At 44.2% G+C, this 16377-nt stretch overlaps 1 protein-coding gene across 1 annotated transcript in view; it reads right to left on the bottom strand.

Annotated features, from left to right (window-relative positions):
• The window catches only part of LOC140480811 (disintegrin and metalloproteinase domain-containing protein 12-like), a 230747-nt gene that overhangs the window by 66147 nt on the left and 148223 nt on the right, over positions 1-16377 (bottom strand). Inside the window, exon 9 of the mRNA XM_072576233.1 lies at positions 9601-9767. Coding sequence (XP_072432334.1) covers positions 9601-9767 — 167 coding nt within the window. The remainder of the gene's footprint in view (positions 1-9600; positions 9768-16377) is intronic.

The raw sequence follows: 16377 nt of genomic DNA, 5'->3' as shown, positions 1-16377 counted from the left end.
TATTTTGGGAATAATGATCACAATTCCGTAAGTTTTAGAATACGTATGGACAAAGACACGAGTGTTCCTTGGAAGAGTGCTAAATTGGGGGAAACACCAACTATAGCAAAATTCAGCATGAGCTGAGGAATGTGGATTGGGAGCAGCTGTTTGAGGGTAAGTCCATATTCAGTATGAGGGAGGCTTTTAAAGAGAGATTGGTTAGAGTTCAGGATAGACATGTCCCTGTGAAAATGAGGGATAGAAATGGCAAGATTAGGGAAGCATGGATGACAGGTGAAATTGTGAGACTAGCTAAGAGGAGAAACAAAGCATACATAAGGTTGAGGCAACTGAAGATGGATGAAGGTTTAGAAGAATATTGGGAATGTAGGACCAACCTGAAACGAGGAATTAAGAGGGCTAAAGAGGATCATGAAATATCTTTAGCAAACAGGATTAAGGAAAATCCCAAGGCCTTTTATCCATACATAAGGAGCAAGAGAGTAACTAGAGAAAGCGCTGGTCCACTCAAGGACAATGGAGGAAAGTTATGCATAGAGTCAGAGAAAATGGGTGAGATTCTGAACAAGTACTTTGTATCGGTATTCACCGAGGAGAGTGACGGATATTGAGGTTAGTGATAGATGTTTGATTACTCGAGGGCAATTTGGCATAAGGAGGAGGAAGTGTTGTGTACTCTAAAAAGCATTAAGGTGGACAAGTCCCCAGGTCTGGTTGGGATTATCCCAGGTTAAAGAGGAAAGTGAGAGAGGAAATAGCTGGGGCCTTAACAGATATCTGTGCAGCATCCTTGAATACAGGCAAGGTCCCAGAGGACTGCAGAATTGCTCCTGTTGTCCCCTTGTTTAAGAAGGGTAGCAGGGATAATTCAGGTAATTGCAGATCGGTGAGTCTGATGTCAGTGGTAGGAAAGCTGCTCGAGAAGATCCTCAGACATAGGATGTATTCTTATTTGGGAGAAAATTGGCTTATCAGTGATAGGCAATATGGTTTTGTGCAGGGAAGGTCGTGTCTTACCAACTTGATAGAATTCTTGGAGGAAGTGACATAATTGATTGATGAGGGAAGGGCTCTAGATGTCATATATATGGACTTCAGTGATGTGTTTGATAAAGTTCCCCATGGTATACTGATGGAGAAAGTAAAGCTGTATGGGGTCCAGGGTGTACTAGCTAGCTGGATAAAGAACTAGCTGGGCAACAGGAGACAGAGAGTAGGTGTGGACGGGTGTTTCTCAAAATGGAGAATTGTGACCAATGGTGTTCCACAGGGATCAGTGCTGGGACCACTGTTGTTTGTGATGGACATAAATGATTTGGAGGAAGGTATAGGTGGTCTGATTAACAGGTTTGTAGATGTCACTAAGATTGATGGAGGAGCAGATAGTGATGGGGACTGTCAGGGAATGCAGCAGAATATAGATAGATTGGAGAATTGGGCAGAGAAATGCAGATGAAGTTCAATCCGGGCAAATGCGAGGTGACACATTTTGGAAGGTCCAGTCCAAGAGAGAACTATACGGTAAATGGAAAAGTTCTGGGGAAACTTGATATACAGAGAGATCTGGGTGTTTAGGTCCATTGTACCCTGAAGGTGGCAATGCAGGTTGACAGAAGGGTATACGGGTTGCTTTCCTTCATCGGACGGGGTATTGAGTACAAGAGTTGACAGGTTATGCTACATATGTATAAGACTTTGGTTCAGCCACATTTGGAAAACTTTGTACAATTCTGGTCGCCACATTACCAAAAAGATGTGGCTGCTTTGGAGAGGGTGCACAGGAGGTTCACCAGAATGTTGCGTGGTATGGAGGGCACTAGCTATGAAGAGAGGTTGAGTAGGTTAGGATTATTTTCATTAGAAAGATGGAGACTGGGGGGAGACCTGATTGAGATCTACAAAATCATGAGAGTATAGACAGGGTGGTTAGCAAAAAGCTATCCCAGAGTAGGGGACTCAGTTAGTAGGTTCACAAGCTCAAGGTGAGAGGGGTAAAGTTTAGGGGAGATGTGCGTGCAAAGTTTTTTACACAAAGGGTGGTGGGTGCCTGGAAAGCATTGCCAGTAGAAGTGGTAAGGGTGGGCATGATAGTGTCATTTAGGATGTATCTAGACATATGCATGAACGGGCTAGGAGGGGAGGCATGCTGGCTCAGTGGTTAGCACTGCTGCCTCACAGTGCCAGTGCCAGGTTAGATTCCAGCACCACTAATCCAGAATCTGGTGTCCAGCATCTGCAGTCATTGTTTTTACCTCGTAGATTCAAGCCTCTGGCAACTGTCTGTGTGGAGTTTGCACGTTCTCCCTGTGTCTGCGTGGGTTTCCTCCGGGTGCTCTGGTTTCCTACCACAGTCCAAAGATGTGCAGATTAGGTGAACTGGCCATGCTAAATTGCCCATAGTGTTCAGGGGTGTATTATATAAGGGGTAAATATAGGGTAGGGGGGGAATTGAGTCTGTTGGCCAAGACCTGGGAGGGTCAGTGTGGACTTGTTGGGCCGAAGGGCCTGTTCCTGTGCTGTAATTTTCTTTGTCTGAGTACAGCCATATGTTGATAATTGGAAGCTGTTTACTTGTGATTAGAATATATTGATTTGTATTTTATAATTGCTAAGTGTGGGAAGCTCGTCAGTGCTTTGGGTTCATGGTGATCCCATCAAAGTGGTAAGTCGAGGACTTGGGTGTTTTGATTAAATTATTTATTTTTGTGGCAATCCCAAGAAGAATGAAACTCACGTTTAGATGTTCTTTTTTTCCAAACAGATTGTGAAATTGCACACATTTCATGATTAAACTCCATGAGATATTGTTCAGCACATCATCCTTTGTCTCAGACTTCCTCTTCACTATTTACTGCTTTGCCAATTTTCATAGCATCAGTGACCTTACTGATTACATGTCATATGTTCCTGTCTAGATCATTAATGAACACAATACCTGCAATGGCTCCAGCCCTGTGATATGCAGCTGGACACAGACTTCCAGCCACGTAAACTAGCTTTGAACATTACTCTTTGCCTCCTACCACTAAGACAATTTAAGATCCAAATTCCTTAGATCCCATGGGCTCTTACCTTCTTGACCTGTCTGCAATGTAGCCCCTTGTCAAAAATCTTGTCAAAAAAGTTTCATCCACTGAACTAACTTCGACCCCTACACACAGAGTCACCTCCTTGAAAACTGTCAGACATCATCTCCCTGTGACAAAGCAATGCTGACTAAAATCCTTGCCTTTCCAAATCAAGGTTAATTCTGGTCCTCAGAAATTTTTCCAAAAATTTCCCAACCACTGATGTTAGACTCACTGTCTTGTAGTTTACCCCAACATCATTTTGAAAGATGGTACCACATTAATTGTCCTCGAGTCCCTTGGCACCTTTCCAATGACCAGAGAGGGATTGAAAAATAAGTCAGGGAGCCTTCACTCTCCTCCCTTGATTCCCACTGCATTCTGAGGTACATTTCATCGGGTCCTGAGGATTCGTGCAATTTTAATCCAATTAAAATCACTCATACCTCTCAAAATTTAATTTACTTAAAAGTATCAAAGACACTCTCCCTAAATGTCACGATCCCAGCATCCTCACCTAAGGTGAAAACAGTTAAAACCTTATCAATGTTTTCCATCTGCATACACAGATTGCGACTGATCGGCCCTTACTCACGATCCATTTGTCCGTACTTTGCTCTTAATTGCCTTTGGAATTTCATTTATTTTATTTGCCAGTGTTTTTATATTCTCCTTCTTTGCTATTCTCCTTCAGTCAGTACTGAAGACTTTATATGAAGTATATAAATGACATTATCTGTCTAAAATAAGTTACCAGGTTCTAGATTAGAGTGGTGGTGGAAAAGCACAGCAGTTGAGGCAGCATCCGAGGAGCAGGAAAATCAACGTTTCAGGCAAAAGCCCTTCATCCTATTCCTGATGAAGGGCTTTTGCCCGAAACGGCGATTTTCCTGATCCTCAGATGCTGCCTCAACTGCTGTGCTTTTCCACCACCACTCTAATCTAGAATCTGGTTTCCAGCATCTGCAGCCCTTGTTTATACTTAAAATAAGTCACCACTCAACCTTCTTCTCTCTAATGTCTCAGTCCCTCAGCCTTTCCTCATAAGGCCTTCGCTCCATACCAGGCACCATCCTGGTAAATAGAGTCATAGAGATGTGCAGCCTGGAAACAGACCCTTCGGTCCAACCCGTCCATGCCGACCAGATATCCCAACCCAATCTAGTCCCACCTGCCAGCACCTGACCCAAATCCCTCCAAACCCTTCCTATTTATATACACATCCAAATGCCTTTTAAATGTTGCAATTGTACCAGCCTCCACCACTTCCTCTGGCAGCTCATTCCATACACATACCACCCTCTGTGTGAAAATGTTGCCCCTTAGGTCTCTTTTATATCTTTCCCCTCTCACCCTAAACCTATGCCCTCTAGTTCTGGACTCCCCAATCCCAGGGAAAAGACTTTGTCTATTTATCCTATCAATGTCCCTCATTATTTTGTAAACCTCTATAAGGTCACCCTTCAGCCTCCGACGCTCCAGGGAAAACAGCCCCAGCCTGTTCAGCCTCTCCTCATAGCTCAAATCCTTCAACCCTGGCAACATCCTTGTAAATCTTTTCTGAACCCTTTCAAGTTTCAAAACAGCTTTCCAATAGGAAGGAGACCAGAATTGCAGGAAATACTCCAACAGTGGCCTAACCAATGTCCTGTACAGCCACAACATGACCTCCCAACTCCTGTACTCAATACTCTGACCAATAAAAGAAAGTATACCAAATGCCTTCTTCACTGTCGTATCTACCTGCGATTCCACTTTCAAGGAGCTATGAACCTGCGTTCCAAGGTCTCTTTGTTCAGCAACACTCCCTAAGGCCTAACCATTAAGTGTATAAGTCCTTCTAAGATTTGCTTTCCCAAAATGCAGCACCTCACATTTATCTAAATTAAACTCCATCTGCCTCCTCTCAGCCCATTGGCCCATCTGGTCCAGATCCTGCTGTAATCTGAGGTAATCTTCTTCACTGTCCACTACACCTCCAATTTTGGTGTCAGCTGCTAACTTATTAACTGTACCTCTTATGCTTGCATCCAAATCATTTATGTAAATGACAAAAAGTAGAGGACCCAGCACCGATCCTTGTGGCACTCCACTGGTCCCAGGCCTCAAGTCTGAAAAACAACCCTCCACCACCACTCTCTGTCTTCTACCTTTGAGCCAGTTCTGTATCTGAATGGCTAGTTCTCCCTGTCTTCCATGAGATCTAACCTTGCTAACCGGTCTCCCATGGGGAACCTTGTTGAATGCTTTACTGAAGTCCATTGAGGTCACATCTACCATTCTGCCCTCCTCAATCCTCTTTGCTACTTCTTCAAAAAAACTCAATCAAGTTTCTGAGACATGATTTCCCACGAACAAAGCCATGTTGACTATCCCTAATCAGTCCTTGCCTTTCCAAATACATGTACATCCTGTCCCTCAGGATTCCCTCCAACAACTTGCTCACCACCAATGTCAGACTCACTGGTCTACAGTTCCCTGGCTTGTTCTTACCACCCTTCTTAAACAGTGGGACCACATTAGCCAACATCCAGTCTTCCGGCACCACATTTGTGACTATTGAAGACACAAATACCACAGTAAGATGCCCAGCAATCACTTCCCTAGCGTCCCACAGAGTTTCCTTTTGCACCGGATCAAGTCCTGTGGATTTATCCACTTTTATGCATTTCAAGACATCCAGCACTTCCTCCTCTGTAATATGGATGCTTTTCAAGATGTCACCCATCTATTTCCGTACAGTCTATATCTTCCATGTCATAGAACATAGAACATAGAACAATACAGCACAGAACAGGCCCTTCGGCCCACGATGTTGTGCCGAACTTCTATCCTAGATTAAGCACCCATCCATGTACCTATCCAAATGCCGCTTAAAGGTCGCCAATGAATCTGACTCTACCACACCCACGGGCAGTGCATTCCATGCCCCCACCACTCTCTGGGTAAAGAAACCACCCCTGACATCTCCCCTATACCTTCCACCCTTCACCTTAAATTTATGTCCCCTTGTAACACTCTGTTGTACCCGGGGAAAAAGTTTCTGACTGTCTACTCTATCTATTCCTCTGATCATCTTATAAACCTCTATCAAGTCACCCCTCATCCTTCGCCGTTCCAACGAGAAAAGGCCGAGAACTCTCAACCTATCCTCGTACGACCTACTCTCCATTCCAGGCAACATCCTGGTAAATCTTCTCTGCACCCTCTCCAAAGCTTCCACATCTTTCCTAAAGTGAGGCGACCAGAACTGCACACAGTACTCCAAATGTGGCCTAACCAAAGCCCTGTACAGCTGCAACATCACTTCACGACTCTTGAATTCAATCCCTCTGCTAATGAACGATAACACTCCATAGGCCTTCTTACAAACTCTATCCACCTGAGTGGCAACTTTCAAAGATCTATGAACATAGACCCCAAGATCCCTCTGTTCCTCCACCTGACCAAGAACCCTACCATTAACCCTGTATTCCGCATTCTTATTTGTTCTTCCAAAATGGACAACCTCACACTTGGCAGGGTTGAACTCCATCTGCCACTCCTCAGCCCAGCTCTGCATCATATCTAAGTCCCTCTGCAGCCGACAACAGCCCTCCTCACTGTCCACAACTCCACCTATCTTCGTATCATCTGCAAATTTACTGACCCACCCTTCGACTCCCTCATCTAAGTCATTAATAAAAATTACAAACAGCAGAGGACCCAGAACTGATCCCTGCGGAACTCCACTTGTAACTGGACTCCATGCTGAATATTTACCATCTACCACCACTCTCTGACTTCGACCGGTTAGCCAGTTTTCTATCCAATTGGCCAAATTTCCCTCTATCCCATGCCTCCTGACTTTCCGCATAAGCCTACCATGGGGAACCTTATCAAATGCCTTACTAAAATCCATGTACACTACATCCACTGCTCTACCCTCATCCACATGCTTGGTCACCTCCTCGAAGAATTCAATAAGACTTGTAAGGCAAGACCTACCCTTCACAAATCCGTGCTGGCTGTCCCTAATCAAGCAGTGTCTTTCCAGATACTCGTAAATCCTATCCCTCAGTACCCTTTCCATTACTTTGCCTACCACAGAAGTAAGACTAACTGGCCTGTAATTCCCGGGGTTATCCCTATTCCCTTTTTTGAACAGGGGCACAACATTCGCTACTCTCCAGTCCCCTGGTACCACCCCAGTTGCCAGTGAAGACGAGAAGATCATTGCCAACGGTACTGCAATTTCCTCTCTTGCTTCCCACATAATCCTAGGATATATCCCGTCAGGCCCGGGGGACTTGTCTATCCTCAAGTTGTTCAAAATGTCCAACACATCTTCCTTCCTAACAGGTATCTCTTCTAGCTTATCAGTCTGTTTCACACTCTCCTCTTCAACAATACGGTCCCTCTCGTTCGTAAATACTGAAAAGAAGTACTTGTTCAAGACCTCCCTATCTCTTCTGACTCAATACACAGTCTCCCACCACTGTCCTTGATGGGACCTACCCTCGTTCTCGTCATTCTCAGGTTTCTCACATACGCATAGAATGCCTTGGGGTTATCCTTGATCCTATCCGCCAGGGATTTTTCATGCCCTCTCTTAGCTCTCCTAATCCCTTTCTTCAGGTCCCTTCTGGCTATCCTGTATCCCTCCACTGCTCTGTCTGAACCTTGTTTCCTCAACCTATGTAAGCCTCCTTCTTCCTCTTTACTAGACATTCAACCTCCTTTTACACAGTAAATACTGATGCAAAATACTCATATAGTACTTCTTCCATCTTCCCCCACATCGCTATTTATTTCCCTATATTCTATATCTTCCATATCCTTGGTAGTGTAGATGAACAGAGAGATCTTAATGTCCAAGTACATAGATCCGTGAAAGTTGCCACCCAGGTTGATAGGGTTGTTAAGACCTGCAAATTTACCAACTTATCCTTCTATGACCTCATCCAGGCAGTAGCCCCAAAACAAATCCTTACGTTACACCATTAGTAACTGAACTCCAGGACATTTCCCATCAACCACCACCCTCTGCCTTCTCACAGGTAGCAAATTTCTGATCCAAACCGCTACATCATCCTCAACTCCATTCTTCCGTATTTTGTGCAATAGCCTATCATGGGGAACATATCAAATGCTTTAATGAAATCCATACACACCATATCAACCACTTTACCCTCATCCACCTGGTTGGTCATCTTCTCAAAGAACTCAATAAGGTTTGTGAGGCATGACCTACACTTCACAAAACCATGTTGACTATCCCTGAACAAATTATTCCTTTCTAATTGTTATAAATCCTATCTCATATAACCTTTTCCAACACTTTACCAACAACTGAAGCAAGGCTCACTGGTCACTAGACCAGGGATGTCTCTACTCCCCTTCTTGAACAAGGGAACAACATTTGCTACCCTCCAGTCTTCTGGCATTATTCCTTTTGACAATGACAGCCTAAAGATCAAAGCCAACGGGTCTGCATCCTGCTCCTGGCTTCCCCGAGAAACCCAGGACAAATCCCACCCGACCCAGGGGACTTATCTAGTTTCATACTTTCTAGAATTGCTAACATCTCCTCTTTGTGAACTACAATTCCATCTAGATTAGAGTGGTGCTGAAAAAGCATAGCAGGTCAGGCAGTATCCGAGGAGCAGGAAAATCGACGTTTCGGGCAAAAGCCTTACAATCCCATCTAGTCTAGTAGCCTGTTTCTCAGTATTCTCCTTGACAACATTGTCTTTTTCCAGTGTGAATGCTGATGAAAATTATTCATTTAGCGCTTCCCTTTTTTCCTCTGACCCCACGCACAACTTCCCACTCCTGTCCTTGAGTGGCCTTAATCTTACTCTAGCCATTCTTTTATCCCTTACATACCTACAGAAAGCTTCTATTATTTAGATTTATCCACCAACAACTTCTCATGTCCCCTCTTGCTTGTCTTAGCTCTCTTTTTAGGTCTTTCCTGGCAACCTTGTAACTCTCAATCACCCTAACAGAGCCTTTACATGTCATCCTAACTTAGGCTTTCTTCTTCCTTTTGACGAGCGATTCAACTTCCTTAGTAAACCACCGATCCCGTGCTTGACAATTTCCTCCCTGTCTGACAGGTACATATTGATCAAGGACACACAGTAGCTGTTCCTTGAATAAGCTCCACATTCCTATTGTGCCCATCCCCTGAAGTTTCCTTCTCTATCCTATGCATCCTAAATCTTGCTAATCACATCATAATTGCCTTTCCCCCAGTATTAATTCTTGCCCTGTGGTATATACCTATCCCTTTCCATTGCTAAAGTAAAGGTAACTGAATTGTGGTCACTATCATCAAAGTGCTCACCTACCTGGAAAATCGAACACATGGCCGGCTTATTACCCAGTAACAAATACAATGTGGCCTCACCTCTTGTTGGCCTATCTACATACTGAGTCAGGAAACCCTCCTGCGCACATTGGACAAAATTGACAGGTCTAAAGTACTCACATGGAGAAATGGGTGTGAGGGACACACATGGGGAGATGGGTGTGAGGTACATACATGAGGAGATGGGCATTGTCATTCTGGAGTCGCGGGAGAAGTGTGTTCATCCTCCACATCAAGAACCTGGTCATTGTTGATGGAGCTTTCTTGTCAATAGAAATTTGGTCTGTGGTCCACACCTCCACTCCAATCAGAGCAATGCGAATGTTGAATTGTCTGTAATACTGGAAAAAGAGAAGTGTCAGTCACTCAAGGGACTGAATTGAACTAAAACTAATGGCTTCTGGTAGAAGTATTAATTCAGTCCCTTGAAGTGTATGTATAAACCAAACCATAGTGTGAAAGAATGGTTACAATAGTGAAGAGACCATTCAGCCCACACATCTATACTGAATGTTTGCATTCGCAATGTTGTTAGTCTCACTACCCTGCCTATCACCTACAGCTCTGCAAATCTTTCCTCTTTCCATAATGATCCCATTGCACATTGAAAACCACATTTGACTCTGCCTAGAGTCACAATCTAAGAACAGATTAATTATTCTTTAATATGGAGAGTGACATTTTTGATTCTGAGATTAGGATCCTTAATCTAAATAAGGGAAACTGCAAGGGTATATGGCATGAAGTGGCTATATTAAATTGGGGAACATTACTTAAAGAGCTGATAGTGGACAGGAAATGAGAAACAATAAAAGCATGCATGGAGGATCTGCAACAAATGTTCATTCCCATCTGAGTCAAAAATCAAATGGGAAAGATGGCCTGACCATAGTTAACAAGGGAAATTAGGGACTATATAATCCAAGGAAAGGGAAACAAATTGGTCAGAATGGCAAAAGCAGACCTTAGGATTGGGAGCAGTTTAGATTTCAGCAAAAAAGGACCAAAGGGTTGACTCAGAAATGGAAAATAGCATTCCTCACAAACATTAGCTTGTGAGGAACATATAAACTGATTGTAAAATATTTTAAGGGAATGTGAAGGATTAGTGAAGATAAATGTAGGCCCATTTTAATCACAAACAGGAGACATTGTAATGTGAAACAAAGAGTTGGCAGACTACTTAAATAAAGGACAATACAAACAATATCCCCAAAATACTGGAGAGCACATGGTCAAGTGAAAGTGAAGATTATCAGTATGAGTAGGGAAATGGTAATGGGGAAATTGATGGGATTAAAGGCTTGGGCCCAATAATGTACATTTCAGGATCTTAAGGAAGTTGTTCTCGAAATAATGGATGTGTCAGTGGTCATCTTCTAAACTTCTTTAGATTCTGGAACACTTCCTACAGAGTGCAAGCACTAATCTTCAAAGCAATGCTTCTTCATCAGGACTAGTGCTGGATTATAACCTGTTAGACTATAACCTGATGTTGTGTGATTTTTAAATTTGTCCACTCCAGTCCAATACCTCCAAATACAGATTGGAAGGTAGCTAATGTAACCTCACTATTTCAAAAGGGAGGCAGAGAGAAATCTGGGAATCATAAACTGGCTAGCCTGACATCAGGATTGGGGAGATAGCGAGAGTCCATTCTGAACGGTTTAACGGAGAGCCTTGAAAGACCGAGATAAGAATGGATCAAATCAGTTTGGATTGACAAAAGGAAAACTCTGCTCGAATCTCTCGAGGACATAGCCAGTAGAGTGATAAAGGAGAACCAAGGAATGTGGTTTAATTGGACTTTCAGAAGGCTTTTGACAAGGTGCCATAAAGAGATTAGTATGTAAAAGTTCCTGGAGTTGGGAGTAGTGTACTGACATACAGATGGCGGCATGGTGGCTCAGTGGTTAGCACTGTTGCCTCACAGCGCCAGGGCCCCAGGTTCGATTCCAGCCTTGGGCGACTGTCTGTGTGGAGTTTGCACATTCTCCACGTGTCTGCGTGGGTTTCCTCCGGGTGCTCCGGTTTCCTCCCACAGTCCAAAGATGTGCAGGTTAGGTGAATTGGCCATGCTAAATTGCCCGTAGTGTTAGGTAATGGGTAAATGTAGGGGTATGGGTGGGTTGCGCTTCGGCGGGGCGGTGTGGACTTGTTGGGCCGAAGGGCCTGTTTCCACACTGTAAGTAATCTAATCTAATCTATAAATGAAGAACAGGCAGGACAGGAAACAAAAAGTAGGAACAAACAGGTCTATTTCCAAGTTGCAAGTAGTGACTAAAGAGGTACCACAGGGATCAATACTAAAACCCCAGCTATTCACAAAATGTATTAATGATTGAGATGAGGGAACAAAATGTGATATCTCCAAGTTTACAGATGACAAAGTGCAAGGAGGGAGGGTGAGCTGTGAGGAGAATACCGAGATGTTGTAGTGTGATTTGGACAGGTTGAGTATGTGGACAAACATGGCAAATGCAGTAAAATGTGGATAGATGTGAGGTTATCCACAGTGGCAGTGAAAACAGGAAAGTAGATTATTATCTAAATGGTGATAGATTTGGAAAGGGGGAGGTGCAGTGAGGCTTGGGTGTCTTCGCGCACTAGTAAGTATGTAGGTGAAGTAGGCAATGAAGGAAGTAAATGGGATGCTGACCCTAACAGTGAGACGATTTGAGTACAGGAGCAGGGATATCTTGCTGTAATTGTACAGGGCATTGGTGAGGCCACACCTGGAGTACTGTGTACAGTTTTGGTCTCCTTATCTGAAGAAGGATTTTCTGGCTATAGTGGAATGCAGTGAAGATTGCCAGACTGATTTCTGGGATGATATAGAATATAGAACATAGAACATGACAGCGACAGGCCTTTGGCCTTCAATGTTGTGTCGACCTATGGAACCAATCTGAAGCCTATCTGTCCAACAGTATTCTATTTTCATCCATATGTCTATCCAATGACCATTTAAATGCCCTTAAAGCTGGCGAGTCTATTGCTGGTGTAGGCAGGGCATTCCATGCATATATTACTTTCTGAGTAAAGAAACTACCTCTGACATCTGTCCTACATCTATCACCACTCGACTTAAAGCTGTGTTCCCTCGTATTAGCCATCACCATCTGCGGAAAAAGGTTCTCACTGTTAATCTGCTGATTATCTCATATGTCTCAATTAAGTCACCTCTCAGTCTTCTTCTCTCTCATGAAAACAGCCTCAAGTCCCTCATAAGACCTTCCCTCCATACCAGGCAACATTCTAGTAAATTCCCTCTGAATCCTTTCCAAAGCTTCCACACCCTTCCTATAATGCGGTGACCAGAACTGTACACAATACTCCAAGTGCGGTCTGACCAGAGTTTTGTACAGCTGCAGCACGACCTCATGGCTCTGAAATCTAATCCCTCTACTAATAAAAGCTAACACACTGTATGCCTTCTTAACAACCTGGTCAACCTGGGTGGCAACTTTCAGGGATCTATGTATACGGACACCGAGATCTCTCTGCTCATCTACACTACCAAGAATCTTAGCATGAGTGAGTTTTGAGAAGATTTGTAGCTCATGTTGAGGCTCTGGGTGTAGGTTTGCTTGCTGAACTGGAAGGTTCGTTTTCAGGCATTTCAATACCATGCTAGGTAAGCTTCTGGATGAAGGACTGGTGGGATGGCCCACAGACTATTTGTGTTTTTAGGTTTCTTTGGGTTGGTGATGTCATTTCTTGTGGTGATGTCATTCACTGTTGTTTCTCTCAGGGAGTGGTAAATGGGATCTAAGTCAATGCGTTTGCTGATCGAGTTCTGGTTGAAATGCCATGCTTCTAGAAATTCTTGTATGTGTCTCTGTTTAGCTTGTCCTAGGACAGATGTGCTGTCCCAGTTAAGTAGTGTCCTTCTTCATCTGCATGTAAGGCTTTTAGGGAGCTAGGTTGGAAGCTCAGAGTTAGAACGAACAGAGTTGTTGTCTCTGGTTTGTTACCCGTGCCACGTGATAGAGAGTCAAGGAATAGGGAGAGAGAACAGTTAAATGCGTGGCTACAGGGATGGTGCAGGAGGGAGGGATTTCAGTACTTGGATAACTGGGGTTCTTTCTGGGGAAGGTGGAACCTCTATAAACAGGATGGTCTGCACCTGAACCTGAGGGGCACCAGTATCCTTGGGGGGAGGTTTGCTAGTGCTCTTGGGGGGGGGTTTAAACTAACTCTGCAGGGGCATGGGAACCCAGACTGTAGCTTTAGGGTGCAGGACCTGGAGTGTAGGGAGGTTAGGAATATGGCATCAATCTTAAAGGAGGGTGCCTGTAAACAGAAGAGTGGCTTGAAGTGTGTATACTTTAATGCCAGAAGTATACGAAATAAGGTAGGTGAACTTGCAGCGTGGGTTGGTACCTGGGACTTCGATGTTATGGCTATTACGGAGACATGGCTAGATCAGGGACAGGATTGGCTGTTGCAGGTTCCAGGGTTTAAATGTTTTAGTAGGGTCAGAGGTGGGGGTAAAAGAGGGGGGGGTTGTGGCTTTGCTTGTCAAAGATAGTATTACAGCGGTGGAAAGGAAGATGGACGAAGATTTGCCATCTGAGGTAGTTTGGGTTGAGGTTAGGAATAGGAGAGGTGAGGTCACCCTGTTAGGAGTCTTTTACAGGCCTCCTAATAGTCCTAGAATCGTTGAAGAAAGGATTGCGAAGATGATTCAGGAGAAGAGTGACAGTAATAGGGTGGTTGTTATGGGGGCTTTAACTTTCCTGATATTGATTGGGAAAGCGATAGCTCAAGTTCGTTAGATGGGTCAGTGTTTGTCCAATGTGTGCAGGAGAGTTTCCTGACACAATATGTAGATAAGCCAACAAGAGGTGAGGACATACTGGATTTGGTTCTGGGTAACGAACCAGGCCAGGTATTAGAACTAGAGGTAGGTGAGCACTTTGGGGACAGTGACCACAATTCGGTGATTTTTACTCTAGTGATGGAGAGGGATAAGTGTGTACTACAGGGCAAGAGTTATAGCTGGGGGCAGGGAAATTATGATGCGGTGAGGCATGACTTAGGATGTGTGGATTGGAAAAGTAGATTCCAAGGCAAGAGCGTAATTGATATGTGGAACTTGTTCAAGGAGCAACTATTGAGTGTCCTTGATAAGTACGTACCTATCAGGCAGGGAGGAAAGGGTCGTGTGAGGGAGCCGTGGTTTAATAAGGAATTGGAATCCCTTGATAAATGGAAGAGGGCGGCCTTTGTAAAGATGAGGCGTGAAGGTTCCATAGGGGCGATTGAGAGTTATAAAGGAAGCCAGGAAGGACCTGAAGAGAGAGCTAAGAGCAGCAAGGAGGGGACATGAAAGGTCCTTAGTTGGTAGGATTAGGGAAAACCCTAAGGCTTTCTATAGGTATGTTAGGAATAAAAGAATGACTAGGGTAGGAATAGGTCCAATCAAGGATAGTAATGGGAAGTTGCGTGTGGAGGCTGAAGAGATTGGGGAGGCACTGAATGAATACTTTTCGTCAGTATTCACTCAGGGACAGGACATTGTTGTCGATATGAATACTGAGGCACGAATAAGTACAATGGATGGCTTTGAGATATGTAGAGAAGAGGTGTTGGAAATTCTGGCAAGGGTGAAAATAGATAAGTCCCCTGGGCCTGATGGCATTTATCCTAGGATTCTCTGGGAAGCAAGGGAGGAGATTGCAGAGCCATTGGCCTTGATTTTTGTGTCCTCTTTGTCTACAGGAGTAGTGCCAGAGGACTGGAGGCTAGCAAACGTGGTTCCCTTGTTCAAGAAAGGGAGTAGGGATAATCCTAGTAACTATAGGCCAGTGAGTCTCACTTCTGTTGTGGGCAAAGTCTTAGAGAGAATTGTAAGGGATAGGATTTATGCACATCTGGATAAGAATAATGTGATCAAGGATAGTCAGCATGGTTTTGTGAAAGGCAGGTCGTGCCTCACAAACCTTATTGAATTCTTTGAGAAGGTGACTAAGGAGGTAGATGAGGGGAAAGCGGTAGATGTGGTATATATGGATTTTAGTAAGGCATTTGATAAGGTCCCCCATGGTAGGCTACTGCAGAAAATACAGAGATATGGCATTGAGGGTGAGTTGGAGGTTTGGATTAGGAATTGGCTGGCTGGAAGAAGACAGAGGGTAGTAGTTGATGGCAAAGGTTCATCTTGGAGTGCCGTCACTAGCGGTGTTCTGCAAGGATCTGTTTTGGGACCATTGCTGTTTGTCATTTTTATAAATGACCTGGAGGAAGGGTTAGAAGGTTGGGTGAGCAAGTTTGCGGATGATACGAAAGTCGGAGGAGTTGTAAACAGTGAGGAAGGATGTGGCAGGTTACAGTGGGATATAGAGAAGCTGCAGAGCTGGGCAGAAAGGTGGCAAATGGAGTTCAATGTAGCTAAGTGTGAGGTGATTCACTTTGGTAAGAGTAACAAAAAGATGGGGTACTGGGCTAATGGTCGGATACTTGGTAGTGTGGAAGAGCAGAGGGATCTTGGTGTCCATGTGCACAGATCTCTGAAAGTTGCCACCCAGGTAAATAGTGCAGTGAAGAAGGCATATGGCGTACTGGCTTTTATTGGTAGAGGAATTGAGTTCCGGAGTCCTGAGGTCATGCTGCAGTTGTATAAGACTCTGGTGCGGCCGCATCTGGAATATTGTGTGCAGTTTTGGTCGGCATACTATAGGAAGGATGTGGAGGCACTGGAACGGGTGCAGAGGAAGTTTACCAGGATGTTGCCTGGTATGGTAGGAAGATCCTATGAGGAAAGGCTGAGGCACTTGGGGTTGTTTTCATTGGAGAAAAGAAGGTTTAGGGGTGACTTGATAGAGGTGTACAAGATGATTAGGGGGTTAGATAGGGTTGACAGTGAGAACCTTTTTCCACGTATGGAGTCAGCTATTACAAGGGGGCATAGCTTTAAATTAAGGGGGGGTAGATATAGGACTGATG

The sequence above is a fragment of the Chiloscyllium punctatum genome, chromosome 1 (genome assembly GCF_047496795.1).
Source record: "Chiloscyllium punctatum isolate Juve2018m chromosome 1, sChiPun1.3, whole genome shotgun sequence".
NCBI classification, from domain to species: domain Eukaryota; kingdom Metazoa; phylum Chordata; class Chondrichthyes; order Orectolobiformes; family Hemiscylliidae; genus Chiloscyllium; species Chiloscyllium punctatum.
Note: the sequence above shows the minus strand (reverse complement) of the source record. Positions and strands in the feature narration are given on the sequence as shown.